Below are 16,268 nucleotides of genomic sequence, written 5' to 3'. Positions count from 1 at the left end.
CTCTATACCCCTTAGGATATTAATACAGCATACCAAATCCAGGAACATAAAAAAAGAATTATACTATGACCAAGTAGGATTTATCCCAGGGATGCAAGGTTGGTTTAACATCTGGAAATCAATTAATGTAATTCTTCTTATCAACAAATTGAAAAATAAAAATCACATGATTATCTCAATAGATGCAGAGAAAACATTTGACAAAATCCAAAACCCTTTAGTGATAAAAACATTCAAAACAAAACTTGGCATAAAAGAGAACTTCAACTTGATAAAGGGTGTCTACAAAACCCCCCTAAACAGCTAACATCATACTTAATAGTGAAAGTCTAGATGCTTGCCCCTAAGATCAGGAACAAGAGGAGGATGATGTCTATTTCACTACTTCTATTCAACATTGTACTGCAGGTTTTAGCCAAGAAAATTAGATAAGAAAAAGAAATAAACCATAGAGATTGGAAAGGAAGAACTTAAAATATCTCTGTTTGCAGATGATATGATCTTGTATACAGAAAACCTTACGGAATTATCTTAAAAATGATAAGAACTAATAAATGAGTTTAGCGAAGTTGCCAGATATAAGATGAATATACAATTACCAATTTTGTTTCTATACATTTGCAATGAACAATCCAAAAATAAAATTAATAAATAGTATCAAAAAGAATAAAATAGTTAGCAATAAATTTAACAAAATAAGTACAAAACTTATACCCTGAAAATTAACAAATATTGTCAAAAGAATTGAAGATCTAAATAAATGGAAAAACATCCCATGTTGATGGATCAAAAGGCTTACTATTGTTAAGATGACAGTATACTCCAAACTGATCTATAGATTCAACACAATCTAGATCAGAAAACCACCTGACTTCTTTGTACAAATTGATAGGCTGATTCTAAACATCATGTGGAATTGCAAGGTACCCAAAAGAAGAGTAATGTAAGATTTGTACTTCCCAATTTTAAAACATACTACAAACCAAAAGCAATCAAGACAAAGTGGTTCTGGGACAAGGATAGACCCATAGGTCGGTAGAATAGAACTGAGAGTCCAAAATTAAACCCATATGTCTATGGTCAAGTGACAAAGTTGCTAACAAGGTTGCTAATACCAAGGGAGCCAAGATCATTCAATGGGGAAAGAAAAGCGTCTTCAACGAATGGTGCTGTGACAACTAGATAGCCACATGCAAAAAAATGAAGTTGGACCCTTACCTCACATGACATACAAAAATTATCAAAATGAATCAAAAATCTAAATATTAAAAAAACTACAAAATTTGTAGAATAAAACACAGGGGTAAATTTTCATGACCTGAATTTGGCAAATGTTCACTAGATATGACACCAAAATCACGAGCAACAATAGAAAAATAGATAAATAGCACTTCATCAAACTTTAAAACTTTTGTACTTCAAAGGACACCATCAAGAAAGTGAAAAGAGGGGGCCAGCCCGGTGGCACAGCGATTAAGTTCGCACCTTCCACTTTGGCGGCCTGTGGTTCACCACTTCAGATCCCGGGTGGGGACCTGTGTGCTGCTTGTCAAGCCATGCTGTGGCAGGTGTCCCACATATAAAGTAGAGGCAGATGGGCACAGATGTTAGCTCAGGGCCAGTCTTCCTCAGCAAAAAGAGGAGGATTGGCGGCAGATGTTAGCTCAGGGCTAATCGTCCTCAAAAAAAAAAAAGAAAGTGAAAAGAAAACAAAGAATGAGAGAAAATATTTGCAAATCAAATATTTAATAAGGGACTTGTATCTAAAATGTATAAAGAACTCTTACAACCCAATAATAAAAAGACAACCCAATTTTTTAAATGGTCAATAAGCATGAAAAAAATGCTCAATATGATTAGTCATCAAGGAAGTGCGAATGAAAACCACATGAGATGCCACTCACGCTAATGTGAGTGGAAACCACATTTTTCACTAATTTGAAAAAAGAAGGAAAGAAGGAAGGAAGGAAAAGAAAGTGCTGGCAAGGATGTGAGGAATTTAAAATGTTACAACTGCTTGGAAAACAGTTTGGCACTTCCTCAAAAGGTTAAATATAGAGTTACCATATGATCTAGCAATTTCACTCCTGGGTTTATACCCAAGAGAATTAAAAACATATGTCCATACAAAACTTGCACATGAATATTCATAGCAGCATTATTCATAATAGTCAAAAAGTGGAAATAACCCAAAAGTCCATCAACTGATGAATCGATAAACAAAATGTGCTATATCCACAAAATGGAAGATTATTCAGTCATAAAAGGAATGAACTTCTGATTCATGCTATGACACGAATGAATCTTGAAAACATTATGCTAAGTGAAAGAAGCCAGACATGAAAGGCCACATATTGTATGATTCCATTTATATGAAATTGCCAGAATAGGTAAATCCATAGAGACAGAAAATAGATCAATGATTGTTAGGTACTGGAGGTTGGAAGATAAGCGGAGTGACTACTAATGACAATGAGGTTTTTCTTTGGGCTAATAAAAATATTCTGGATTTATACAGTCATGTTGGTTGCACAGCTTTGTAAATATGCAAAAACCAAAAAATTGTACACTTTAAATGGGTGACTTTTACAGTGTGCAAAATAAGAAAGTTTTAGAGATCTGTTGCACAACGAAGTGCATATAGTTATCACAACTGACCGAAATACTTAAAAATGCTTAAGATGGTAAATTTTGTTATGTGTTTTTTACCACAAAAATAAATAAATAAAGTTCAGGCTCAGATGATTTCACAGGCAAGTTCTACCAAATGTTTAAGGAAGAAATAACACCAATTCCACAACTCTCTTCCAGAAAATAGAAGAGGAAAGGAGCTGTCCAACTCATTTTATGAGGCCAGCATTGTCCTGATACCAAAACCTGAAAAACACAGTACAAGGAAAGAAAACTACATACCAATATTCTACGTGAAAAATAGACACAAAAATCTACAAAAAAATTTTAGTAAGTCAAATTCAGCAATATATTCAAAAAGGTAATACAGCATGACCAAGTAGGCTACAGGGAATGCAAGCTTAGTTCAGTACTCAAAACTCAATCAATGTAATCCTTCATATAAATGATTAAAGAAGAAAAATCACATAAACATATCAATAGACGCAGAAAAAGCACTTAACAGAATTCAATATATATTCATAACAAACAAAAAAATCTCACTAAACTAGGAATAGAATGAAACTTTCTTCTCTTGATTAAAGGCATCTGTAAAACACCTACAGTTAACATCATACTTAATGGTGAAAACCTGAAAGTTCTTCCCCTAAGATCAGGAACAAGCAAAGATGTCCACTCTCACCAGTCCTATTCAACATCATACTGGAAGTTTTAGCTAGTGCAATAAGGCAAGAAAATGAAACAAAAGGCAGCAGCATTTGTATAGTTTTTTACAAGCTGATTCCAAAATTTATGTGGAAAGAGAAAGGAACTAGAATAGCCAAAGAGATAAAGCTGGAGGACTCACACTAACTAATTTTTAAAATCACTATGAAGCTGCAGTAATCAAGATATTGTAAGTATTGGTTAAAAGTACATACAAGACCAAAAGCCAATGGATTTTTGACAAAATTTTTAAATTGACTCAATAGAAAAAAACAGTCCTTTGAAGAAATTGTATTGAAACAATTGGATATCCATATGCAAATAAATTAACCTCCACCTAACATTCATCTCTTATACCAAAAAAACAACTCAAAATGGATCACAGATTTAGATCTAAAATGTAAAAATATAGAACTTTTAGAAGAAAATATAGGAGAAGAATCTTTGTGGTTTGGGATTAAGCAAAGAATTCTTAGACAAACTCCAAAACCATGACCCATAAAAGAAAATATTGATAAATTAGACTTTATAAATTTAAAAATTTTTGCTCTGGAAGAAACAGTTACAAAATGGGGCTGGCCCCGTGGCTGAGTGGTTAAGTTCGCATGCTCTGCTGCAGGTGGCCCAGTGTTTCATCGGTTCGAATCCTAAGCACGGACATGGCACTGCCCATCAAACCACGCTGAGGGAGCGTCCCACATGCCACTACTAGAGGGACCCACAATGAAGAATATGCAACTATGTACCGGGGGGCTTTGGGGAGAAAAAGGAAAAAAATAAAATCTTTAAAAAAAAAAAACAGTTATAAAATGACAAGACAATTTATACCTGGGAGAAAATACTCACAAATCACATATCTGACTGTCATAAACTGAATGTTTGTGTCCTCCCCCACTTTTTTATATGTTGAAGTTCTAACTCCCAATGTAGAGGCATTAGGAGATGAGGCCTCTAAGGAAGTAATTAAGGTTAAATGAGATCAAAGAATTAGTGTCCATATAAGAAGAAACATCAGAGAGCTCACTCTCTCTCCATGTACCAAGGAAAGGCCATATGAGCACAGAGCGAGAAGGCAGCTATCTACAAGCCAGGAAGAGAACTCTCACCAGAAACCAACAATGCTGGCACTCTGATCTCAGATTTCCAGCCTTTAGAATTGTGAGAAAATAAATTTCTGTTAAGATACTCAGTTTGTAGTATTCTATTATGACAGTTTGAGCTAAGATACTGACAAAGGACTTGTACCCAAAATTTACAAGGAACTCTCAAAACTCAACGGTAAGAAAACAAACTTCCCAATTAAAAAAACTAGGCAAAAAAATTTAACAGACAATTCACCAAAGAGGATACAGGGATGGAAAAAAGAACATGAAAAAAAAAAACAGAAGAAAAACTTGAAAAGATGCTCAGCATCATTAACTATTAGGGTAATGTAGATTAAAACCAAGAGATACCACCTCACACCTATTACAACAGCTAATATTTTTAAATATGAAAAACTTGACATTGGCAAGTGTGAGTAAGGATGCAGAGCAACTGGAACTCTCACCCATTGCTGGTTGGAATGCAAAATGGTGCAGCGATTCTGGAACACGATGTGGCACTTTCTTAAAAGTTTAAATACACCCTTACAATATGTTTTCAATCCTACACTCCAGAAAAATGAAAACTTGAGTTCACACAAAAACTTATACACAAATGTTTATGGTATCTCTATTCATAACCACCAAAAACTAAAACGAGACCAAATGTCTTTCAATAGGTAAATAGATCAACAAATTGTGGTATGTCCAATACAATCAAATACTACTCAACAATAAAGAGAAACAAACTGCTGATACATTCATTGAGTATTCAATGAATACTCAATACACATTGAATATAATACAGATGAGTCTCAAAAGCATTACGGTGAGTGAAAGTAGCCAGACGCAGAAAGTTACATACTGTATGATCCCATTTGTATGACATTCTGTAAAAGGCAATATTATAGCGATGGAGGACAGTTTTGTGATTGCCAGGAGTTAGTGGTGGAAGAAGGATATGACCACAAAGGGAGTGATTGGGAACAGGACAGAAAGAATGAGGGAATGGGAACAGGGTATTAGGGATGAAGGGGGGGACATTTTCCTGCATATACATTTTTGTATAGCTCTGACTCTTCAAACCATAGTAATGTTTTACATACTCAAAAAAAAACCAATTAATTAGTTAATTGATTAATTAAATCAATGAGAATGGAATTTCCAGGAGACAAACATGAATCTAACTGTATTACAAATGAACATAGCCACACTGAATAGGATAAAGAAATGAACGAACCTAAGTAACTTTGGAAAACAGTATTTTGACTGGATACTAGGAGGTCAAAGACAAAAGGTACTGTTCACAAACATCGCAATCTAATTAGAAAACTTGGTTTTCACAGAATATGGGTTAGCAATTCTAAAATTACTTTATTTACAACCTAGGATTTATCAAATAATTAAATATATTGTGAATAATGAGATCCATGTTTCTCACTGTGAGAGAAAAGAGCTATGAATATAAATTGATGAGACTACAGTAAAGCTTGTGATGTTAAACTGGAATTGGAGGCATCAGTGTGAACTCATAGTTTTTAGTACATATATAGATGGACATAGATATAGATATAGCAATAATATATATACAAATGGATAAAATATATGTACATATGATGTATTGTATGTATACATTCTAGCTGTCCACTGAAAAACCTGGAAGCAATGACACCCCAGTAACAGTAAGCATACCTAGCCCCCAGATCTTGCTTTCTAAATGCCATTCTCCAAGAAAAGGAACCAAGAGTCCTTGGAGAGATAGTTGATCTCGGAGATAGGAAAGGGACAATAAAAAATAAGTCTGAAATATGGTATGGTGCCAGAAAGTAAGTCAGTCCTCAAAAAATGATGGAGATATGTCCAAAATTCACAGAAATCAACTTAAAGGAGTTCCCAATCATCAAATATCAGACTATGTGTGTAACAAAATAAATGAGAATGGTGAAGACAGAATAAATGAATATCCAGGAGTCAGTACTGATACGCATTAGCAAAATAAACAACAGTGAATAAGAGGAAAGGAAAAATTTTTCCCTACAGTAGAATTGACAATAATAAATATAGAAGGAATGGTGTAAATACAAATTTATCATTAGGCAAACATCCCAGAAATAATTGTTGCAGTCACGAATCACCTGCAGATGCTACAATGAGTGGGCAAAAGTAAACTGAGAATAAGATTTGCATAATCTCAATGTATCTCCTACAGGATACTTATTTATTACAAATAATAACTTTACAGTGGAGAACTGTGACAGGAACCACCTTAACTCAGTGACCAAAGTGATCATCTTCAGTTATAAGACATATAAAAATCATGTATGTCCTGATTTGATATACTGAGAAGGGCAGAACTAGTAATAGAAAGGAACTTTCTCAATCTGATACAATGTATCTACAAAAAAACCCACAAGCCAGCATCATACTTAATGGAGAAATATTAGAAAACTGCCCCACAAGATCAGGAAGAATCAAGGTCTTGGCCAGTGAAATAAACAAAGCAGAAATAAGACACATAAAGATTTGAAAGAAAAAAGCAAAAGTATCTTATTCACAGATGAAATGACTGTTTATATAGAAAATCATAATTGTTTGCAGAAAACACCCTAATGAATCTATAAACACCTATTAGCATAATAAGTACATTTAGCAAGATTGCAAGATATGAGGTCAAAATAGAAAAAAAAATCCATTGTATTTTATATACCAGTGGCAAACGACTGGAAAATGAAACATTTCAATGCAATATGCAATAATATCAAAAATAAAGCTTAAGAATAAATTTAAACAAGACGTGCAAGCCCATTACACTGAAAACTATAAAACATTGGTGAGAGAATTTAAAGAAGCAGTTTTAAAAAATGGAAAGATAACTTTGTTCACGATTAGAAGTCTTAATATTAAGATGTCAAATTGATATTTGCAAATTGATACCTGCAAATTGATCTACAGATTCATTGCCATACTTATAAAATTACAGCAGGCTTTTTGCAGAAATGTGTAGGGTGATTCTAAAATTTATATGGAAATTCAAAAGTCTAAAAGGAGGGGCTGGCCCCGTGGCCGAGTGGTTAAGTTCGCGCGCTCCGCTGCAGGTGGCCCAGTGTTTTGTTGGTTCGAATCCTGCGTGCAGACATGGCACTGCTCATCCAGCCATTCTGAGGCAGCGTCCCACATGCCACAACTAGAAAGACCCACAACGAAGAATATACAACTATGTACCGGGGGGCTTTGGGGAGAAAAAGGAAAAAAATTAAAAAAAAATCTTTAAAAGAAAAAACAAAAAAAAACAAAAGTTTAAAAGGAGCCTAACAACCCTGAAAAGGAAGAACAAAGAACTCAGACTACTGCATTTCAAGACTTCCTATAAGGCTATTGCTTTCAAGACAGTGGTACTGGCCCGTGAACAGACAAAAACAACAGCAAAGAGAAGACTAGGACTTGGGTGAGGTGAGTGAGACACTTGCCTCAGGTGCAAAATTTAGAGGCATGTCAAAAAACAGTAATCAAGATAAATAATAATTTAATGCAATATCTTAAAAAAAGGAAATCAATGCAAAAAAATCCATGATTAACAAGATAGCAAAATTTTAAATAAAAACAGAATCTTGCATTTACACAATCCTACTTCACATGCCTCACCCTAACCTCGCTACTATGGGAACAGAATAAAGATTCCAAAAATAGATCCACACATTCAATAGTCAATTGAATTTCATTAAAAATGTTAAGGTAATTTAACAAGAAAATTAGTCTTTTCAACAAATGCTGTTGCAGCTACTAGATACGTGTATGAAACAAAAAATAAGCCTTAACTCCTATCTTACAACATACACAAAAATTAATTTGACATAGATTATAGAAGTAAACGTAAAATAGATAAATATGAAACTTCCAAAAGAAAACACAAGAATATCTTGTGACCATAAGGTAGGTAAAGATTTCTTAGATAAGACAAGAAAAGCATTACCCCTTGATAAACCGGAGTTTATCAAAATTGAAAAAGTCTTCTCTTTAAAAGACACTGTTAAGAAAATGAAAATGCAAGGCACAGTCTGAGAGAAAATTTTACATATTTATATGTGTGCAGGTATATGCATATCTGCATTTATACATATATCCCACAAATTAATACCTACAACTTATAATAAGACAAATATCAGTGAAAAATGACAAAAGACTTGAATTAAAAACATCTAAGCCTGCTGGTGGAAATGCAAACTCATGCAGCCACTGTGGAAAACAGTATGGAGAGTTCTCAAACAATTAAAAATAGAAATACCGTTTGATCTAGCTATCTCACTACTGGGTATTTATCAAAAGAATGTGAAATCAATAGTTCAAAGAGATTTATGCACCCCTATGTTCATCACAGCATTATTCACACTAGCCAAGACATGGAAACAACCCAAGTGCCCATCAACAGATGAATGGATAAAAATGATGTGGTATATATATATATATATATATACATACATACATACATACATACACAATGGAATACTACTCAGCCAGAAAAAAGAGAAAATCATCCCATTTACAACAACATGAAGGGACCTTGAGAGTATTATGCTAAGCAAAATAAGTCAGACAGAGAAAGACAAATACTGTATGATTTCACTCATATGTGTAAGATAAACAAACACATAGATAAGGACAACAGATTAGTGGCCACCAGAGGAGAACAGGGTGGGGGGAGGGTGAATGGTATAAAGGGGCACATCTGTATGGTGATGGATAAAAACTAGACTATTGGTGGTGAGCACGATGCAATCTATACAGAAACTGAAACATAATAATGTACACCTGAAATTTACACAATGTTATAAGCCAATATGACCTCAAAAAAATAAATGAAATGAAATAAAAAATTTTTTAAATGTTTTCAAGATCCTCAAAAAAAAAAACCATGTAAGGACCAATAGACATGTGACAAGATGCTCAACATTATTAATCATCACAGAGCAAATCAAAACTACCATGAGAGAGAACTTCATATCCAACAGAAGGCCTAAAGCCAAAATACTTGGTGTTACGTAATACCGTGTATTACTGAGGACGTGGAACAAGTGGAACTCTCATACACTGCTGAGAGTTCAAATGGCACAACCACTTTGGGAAACAGTTCAGCGGTTTCTTATGACCATACACTTATCATCTAACCCTAAAATCCCACTCCTAAGTGTCCACATAAAGAACTGTGTGCAAATGTTATAGCAGCTTTTTTCATAGCAGCCAAAAACTGGAAACAACCTGAATGTCCATCAACAGGCGAACAAGATAAACAAATTGTGGTATATTCATACAATGGAACACTGTTAGCAATAAAAAGGAGCAGACTACTAATATATGACACACCATGAATAAATTTCAACAACATGCTGAGCAAAAGAAGCCAGAAACAAAGAGTACATATTATCTGATTACATTTACATAAAGTTTCCACGACAGGAAACACTAACCTAGCATGCCAGAGATCAGATAATTGGTTGCCTGGGAGAGAGCATGGGAGAAATTCCTAGAGTAATGGAAATGCCCTGTATCTTCAATGGAGTGGTGGTTATCCAGGCATACACACTCGTCAAAACTTATTGAACTATGTACTCAAACTGTGCGCATTTTATTATATGTTAATTGTACTTCAATTAAGTTGCTTTATAAAAAGAAATGAGCTACTGATACATGAAAGACATGGATGAATCTCAAAAGAATTATGCTGAGGGAAAGAAGCCTAACAGGAGGGAGTACATATTATATTATTCCATTTGTATGAAGTTCTAGAAAAGGCAAAACTGGACTATGGTGATAGAAATCATAATAGCAGTTACCTCTGGGCAGCAGTGGCTGGGCAAGCATCAAAGAAATAGGCAAGGCGAAGGTTGTAGGGTGATAGAAGTATTCTGCATCTTGATTGAGGTCATCAAGATTCATCACACTATAGGGGCTGGCCCTGTGGCCTGGTGGTTAAGCTCGTGCGCTCTGCTGCAGGTGGCCCAGTGTTTCATTGGTTCGAATCCTGGGCGTGGACATGGCGCTGCTCATCAAACCATGCTGAGGTGGCATCTCTCATGCCACAACTAGAAGGACCCACAACTAAGAATATACAACTACGCACCGGGGGGAGCGGGGAGAAAAAGGAAAAACATAAAATCTTTAAAAAAAATCATCACACTATACATTTAAAATTTGTGCATTATATTTTATGTAAATTATCTCTCCATTTCAACAAAGAGAGAAGAAACAAAAAATAATGGAGTATCAAATGGGTTCAAAAGAGGCTTGAGAGGAAAGGATGGAACCTTCATGAGGTGGTAGCAAGAAGAAAACAATACCCTCATGCTCCCCAATGACACAGGGGACCTTGCATTTAACACAAGGGGCACTGTCGCTGTCCCGTTTCCTCAGGATCCTCCCCTCCCTTCTTAACCATCAGGAGTGCCAGTGGCTAATTAATTGTCTGTGGGCTGTGCGGCCCCAGAGTCTTGGCAGAATTAATGAGCTGTTTCTCTCTATGGGATGGGAGCCTTGGGATCCCTCCCTCCGTCACCTCACCACAACCCCGTTTCTACATCCAGTGCCACTAATAGAGAGGCTAACTTCCTGGACGGAGGAGGAGAGGTTGTTGGCAAAGAGTTACCTCTGGCCTCACATGTCCAGCACAGTGATAGAAGTGGGATATGGTTAGTGCACAGCGCTAGAGCCAGCCCACCTGGGCTCAAGTCTCAGCTCTGGCTACATTATTCTAAGCAAGTTATTCAACCTGCTTGTGTTTCAGAGTCTTCATCTGAAAACAAAGATAGAATATAGTAATAGTATCCAGCTCATGTGGTTGTTGTGAAGTGCTTTGAAAAGTGTGGAAGCAGCATTAGCAATCACCACTGTTACCACAGACCTGACCTCCAGTGCCTTCAGGAGGGCCATCTCTCCTCAATGAACTTTTAGTTCTCAGTGTGAGGATCAAGTGGAGAACCAGTCCAGAAGCTCCTAGTCATGCAGAAGCTCTGGCAGCAAGGCAATGAGGAGATTCTGACTTGATTGTGGGTAAGTTACAAGTTTATTCTTCTCCCACAGCCCATCCATTTAAACATATCGTCAATAGTGGAGCACAAGATTTGGAATCAAACAGGATCTAGAATCCTGCCCTTGATCCTTATTAGCTGTGCAGCCTTGGACAAGTTACATAACCTCTCTGAGATTGTTTCTTCTTCTGTAAAGGAAGAATAATACAAACTACTTTGAAGGTGGTGAAAATATCCATGAGAATCAGCCATTCAGGAAATGTTTAGCACAGTGCCTGGTATAGAGGAAGCACTCAATAGATGATAACTGCTAAAAGAATAACCTGATTATCATTACTGGATTGGAAAGCAGAATTCATATCTCTTTCCCCTGTAGCACCTAGTACACAACTAGCTCTTTGGTGATCAATAAAGAAATAAATGCATCCAGGAATATGGAATGAATGGGAAGGGAGTAAAGTAGTGCTTGAATTTTGTTAGTGTCAGAGGAAAAAAACAGACAAGAGAAAAAAGGTGAGAGAAAAGATGTTCTCAAACGCTGAGAACAAGAGAGAACAAAAACAGAGTTAGAGGACAATGTACATTCAAGAGACTGAGAACATAGACAGATGGAAATTTACCCAGAGAATAAGAGAGGAAGGAATGCAGAAAGGGTGTTAGGACGACAGCTGACACATGAATAAGAAGCAGTTGACTATTTTTTAGCGACGCAAAGGATGTGATGTTGTAAGACAACATAGGAATGAGTTATGCAAAATAATAATAATCAGAATAATAGTGATCGCCTCTTCAAGGGAAAGAAGTGGGTGTGATCAGGCAGAGGCATAGAGAAGCCTTCTAAGATTTAAATAGTCTTTTGTTCAAATACTTGGTATAAAAAATTAAAGAAAAAAATAGTTATCCCTCAGAGCGAGAAGGAGCAATGAGAGGAAGTAAAGGAAAAGAGAGAGACAAAAAGAGGTAGTCTGGACAAATAAAGAGACACGATGGGCTTTTAAACAAAAAGAAGAGACTCTGTAATGGCGAGATACTGCCGTCTTAGTGTCTCTCCAGTCATCTCCCCGTCAACTTGCCTGGTTCCTATCTCTCAATTGCCAGAGTGGCTGCCACCACTGAACAGGCCTCCTGTGCTCCACCTCTTCTCTCTTTCACAACAATAGTCACCTCCTTCAGGAAGCATTCCTTGGTTCACCCACCCACACTGCTCCTTTTCTCTAAAGATCTCTGTCTCTCACCCACCCAATATTTTGCTTTATTTGCCTTCGATTCTTAGGATCTTCTGATAACGTTCGTGTACTCGCCAGGGTTTTTTAAGAACATGAACCCATTTTCCCTTCTAGCCTATGAGCTTCTCAGGCATGGACTGACCACATTGTCTAATATTTTGAGCAGATTCTTGAGTTCAGTGGCTTAAACAGGCTGCTGAAGACACCAGAGCTAGACGTGAAATCTAAGTACAATATGTGAATCTTGACTGGATCCTATATGAAAAAAATATTCTTACAAAAGACATTATTGGGACGGCTGACAAAATTAGAATATGGACTGTACGTTAGAGAATAGTATTGTATCAATGTTAAGTTTCCTGAATTTGATTACCATAGAGAATTATTTAAGAGATCATCTTTCTCAGGAAATACATACTGAAATATTGAAGGATTTAAGAGGCATGACGTATACAACCCACCTTGAAATGTCTCTGAATAAAAATTATTATATACTGGGGCCAGCCCTGGTGGCCTTGTGGTTAAGTCTGGCCCTCTCTGCTTTGGCGGCCGGGGTTTGGTTCCCAGGTGGGGACCTACACTACTCGTCTGTCAGTGGCAATGCTGGGGTGGCAGCTCACACACAAAAAGAAGAGGAAGATTGACAACAGATGTTAGCTCAGGGCAAATCTTCCTCAGCAAGAATATATATATATATATATACTTATATTATTATATGTGAACATGTTGAAGGAAACTGATAATGCAAACGAATAAAAATACTGAAAATTGGTGACTATTGATAAAGTTTATATAGGAGTCCTTAAAACGACTCCTGCACTTTTTCTGTAAGTTTAAACTTATTTTAAAATAAAAAATGTTTCTAGACTTTTGGTGGTGAACGTGATGCAGCCTATTCAGAAGTTGAAGTATGATAATGTACACCTTAAATTTATATAATTTTATAAACCAATGTGACCTCAATAAAATTTTAAGAAGTTCCCCTATATATATATATATATAAATAAACAAAAAAGGAAAAGAAACTAGGGTGTGGTGGTTCCCAACCTCTGCCTGGTGGCCACTCCCCTCTTTCCTTTCTGGAATTCAATTCCTGTAAATGATAAAATCTTATTTAAAAAAATAAACAAATAAAAAGTTTTTAATCACATAGGAGTGAAGTTAACCAAGCATTGTGCAAAATCAAAACTCTATTTAAACGTCCCAAACTCAAATGTATTTCAGCCTTTCATTTCGAAGCCTCAATTCTTCAGGAATTTTTGCTGTATAGAACCAGATAAAAATCGTTTTTTGACTGACACTATATTTTTTCTTATTTTCCACATTACACGAAATGGAAAGTTGAGGTTAGGGATTTTCTTTTTTTAAATTTTTTTTTTCTCCTCAAGTCCCCCCATTGCATAGTTGTATATTTTAGCTGTGGGTCCTTTCAGTTGTGGCATGTGGGATGCCGCCTCAGTGGTGCCATGTCCTCACCCAGGATCCGAACCTGCGAATCCTGGGCCATGGAAGCCCAGCACGTGAACTTAACCACTCGGTCATGGGGGCCAGACCCTGAGGTTCGGGATTTTCATTTGCAGGTTTCTTTTAAGTTTGATAAATCATAATCATTTTTTTAAAGACCACGATCTGTCAGTCGATCTCTCTGAGGACTGGGTCACTACATATAGGAAAGAAATCTCCGCAGTCTACAATTCTGTCTCTAGGTGAATCCCCTGCAAAAGTGTAAAGTAGGTGGAACGTGAATGATTCTAGGAAAGTCATGCCCACCACTAGAAAGTAAGATCAGTTCTACAGAAATGTTTATGATAAAGAAGTTCACTCAACACGCATTTCTTTGTAATTCCTCCACACATAACAAAGGGAAAATTCAATAGTAGCACAGTGTTCAAAATATAATAGGTATACTCAGTAAATGTTTGCTGAATAATCAAAATTAATTAGTTAATCCATGTTCTACATCAGCCTCCTTTACACTCAACCAGTAAGTAGGGAGTACCAGTGTGAGGCTCCATCTGTTTTCCAGCACACCCATGGTTTCCTCACACCCACTATACAATGTCTGACCAGGAGGAACAGGGTGAGAGAAGGAGCTGCTGGATGATGATGTGCCTAGAGAGAGAGGTTGAGTGAGAGGAAGAGGACGGGAAACATCCACGTGCTATAACCTGACAAGTCCCAGGGTGAGTTTTGATAAGATAGGTTGGAACACACTGCTCTGACATCTCTCATCCCTGTAGGTCCAAACAGGAGCAGGCCATGGTCAACCAAAGCTCCCCAGTGGGCTTCCTCCTTCTGGGCTTCTCTGAATACCCAGGACTTGAAAGAACCCTCTTCATCATTGTCTTAACTTCCTACCTCCTGTCTCTGGTGGGCAACACACTCATCATCCTGCTGTCTGTGCTGGACCCCAGGCTCCACTCTCCTATGTACTTTTTCCTCTCCAACCTCTCCTTCCTGGATCTCTGCATCACTACCAGTTTTGTCCCCCAGATGCTGGTCAACCTCTGGGGCCCAAAGAAGACCATCAGCTTCCTTGGCTGCTCTGTCCAGCTCTTCACCTTCCTGTTCCTGGGGACCACTGAGTGCATCCTCCTGACAGTGATGGCCTTTGACCGCTACGTGGCTGTCTGCCAGCCCCTCCACTATACTGTCATCATCCACTCCCGCCTGTGTTGGCAACTGGCATCTGTGGCCTGGGTAATGGGTCTGATCCAATCAGTAGTCCAGACACCACCCACCCTCCGCCTGCCCTTCTGCCCCCACCGGCAGATAGATGACTTTGTATGTGAGGTCCCTTCTCTAATTCGACTCTCTTGTGGAGACACCACCTTTAATGAGATCCAGTTAGCTGTGTCCAGTGTCATCTTCCTGGTCATGCCACTCACCCTCATTCTTATCTCTTATGGTGTCATTGCGCAGGCAGTGCTGAGGATTAACTCTGCCATAGCATGGAGAAAGGCTTCTGGGACCTGCTCCTCCCATCTCCTTGTGGTCACTCTCTTCTATAGCTTAGTCATTTCTGTCTACCTCCAGCCCAAAAATCCCTATGCTCAGAAGAGGGGCAAGTTCTTTGGTCTCTTCTATGCAGTGGGCACTCCTTCACTTAACCCTCTCATATACACCCTGAGGAACAAGGAAGTCAAGAGGGCGTTCAGGAGGTTGCTGGGGAAGGACAGGGACTCTAGGGAAAGTGGAGGGAGAGCTGCTTGATGTGCTTTCAAACTGAGAGGAGATTCTTTAAGCTTTTGTGCACAAGTTTGAGCTCCCTAGTCCACTGCCTTCCCTACACCCATCTAAGCCACTACAATAGGTCACAGTGTGTGTGTGTGTGTGTGTGTGTGTGTGTGTGTGTGAGAAAGAGAGAGAGAGAGAGACAGGGAGACAGAGACAGAGAGACTAAGACTCAAGTAAGAGGAGGTAAGTATCTAATTCACAGCTGACATTCAAAAACAGTATTATAACTGCTAATTTTCAGTATTTAATCTCTATATGAATATTTTCTTTTCCATTCTGTTTTTAACTATCTTAATCTCTATAATAGATTCTCCAACTCCACCATGCTCTTTTCTGGTTATATAATCTCTCTCCAACTGGCCACATGA

The 16,268-nt window shown here is 37.4% G+C and overlaps 1 protein-coding gene across 1 annotated transcript; it reads left to right on the top strand.

Annotated features, from left to right (window-relative positions):
• The first annotated feature begins 14,922 nt into the window (after window positions 1–14,922).
• Window positions 14,923–15,876, top strand: LOC106843494 (olfactory receptor 2H1). Its single transcript, XM_014860527.2, has one exon. The coding sequence runs from the start codon at window positions 14,923–14,925 to the stop codon at window positions 15,874–15,876; it is 954 nt and encodes a 317-aa protein (XP_014716013.2).
• Window positions 15,877–16,268: the final 392 nt, after the last annotated feature.

Source organism: Equus asinus, chromosome 8 (assembly GCF_041296235.1).
Source record: "Equus asinus isolate D_3611 breed Donkey chromosome 8, EquAss-T2T_v2, whole genome shotgun sequence".
Lineage (NCBI taxonomy): Eukaryota > Metazoa > Chordata > Mammalia > Perissodactyla > Equidae > Equus > Equus asinus.
Note: the sequence above shows the minus strand (reverse complement) of the source record. Positions and strands in the feature narration are given on the sequence as shown.

Excerpts from the sequence above, each read along its gene's own strand:
- LOC106843494 (XM_014860527.2), top strand. The coding sequence starts at position 14,923 with ATGGTCAACCAAAGCTCCCCAGTGGGCTTCCTCCTTCTGGGCTTCTCT.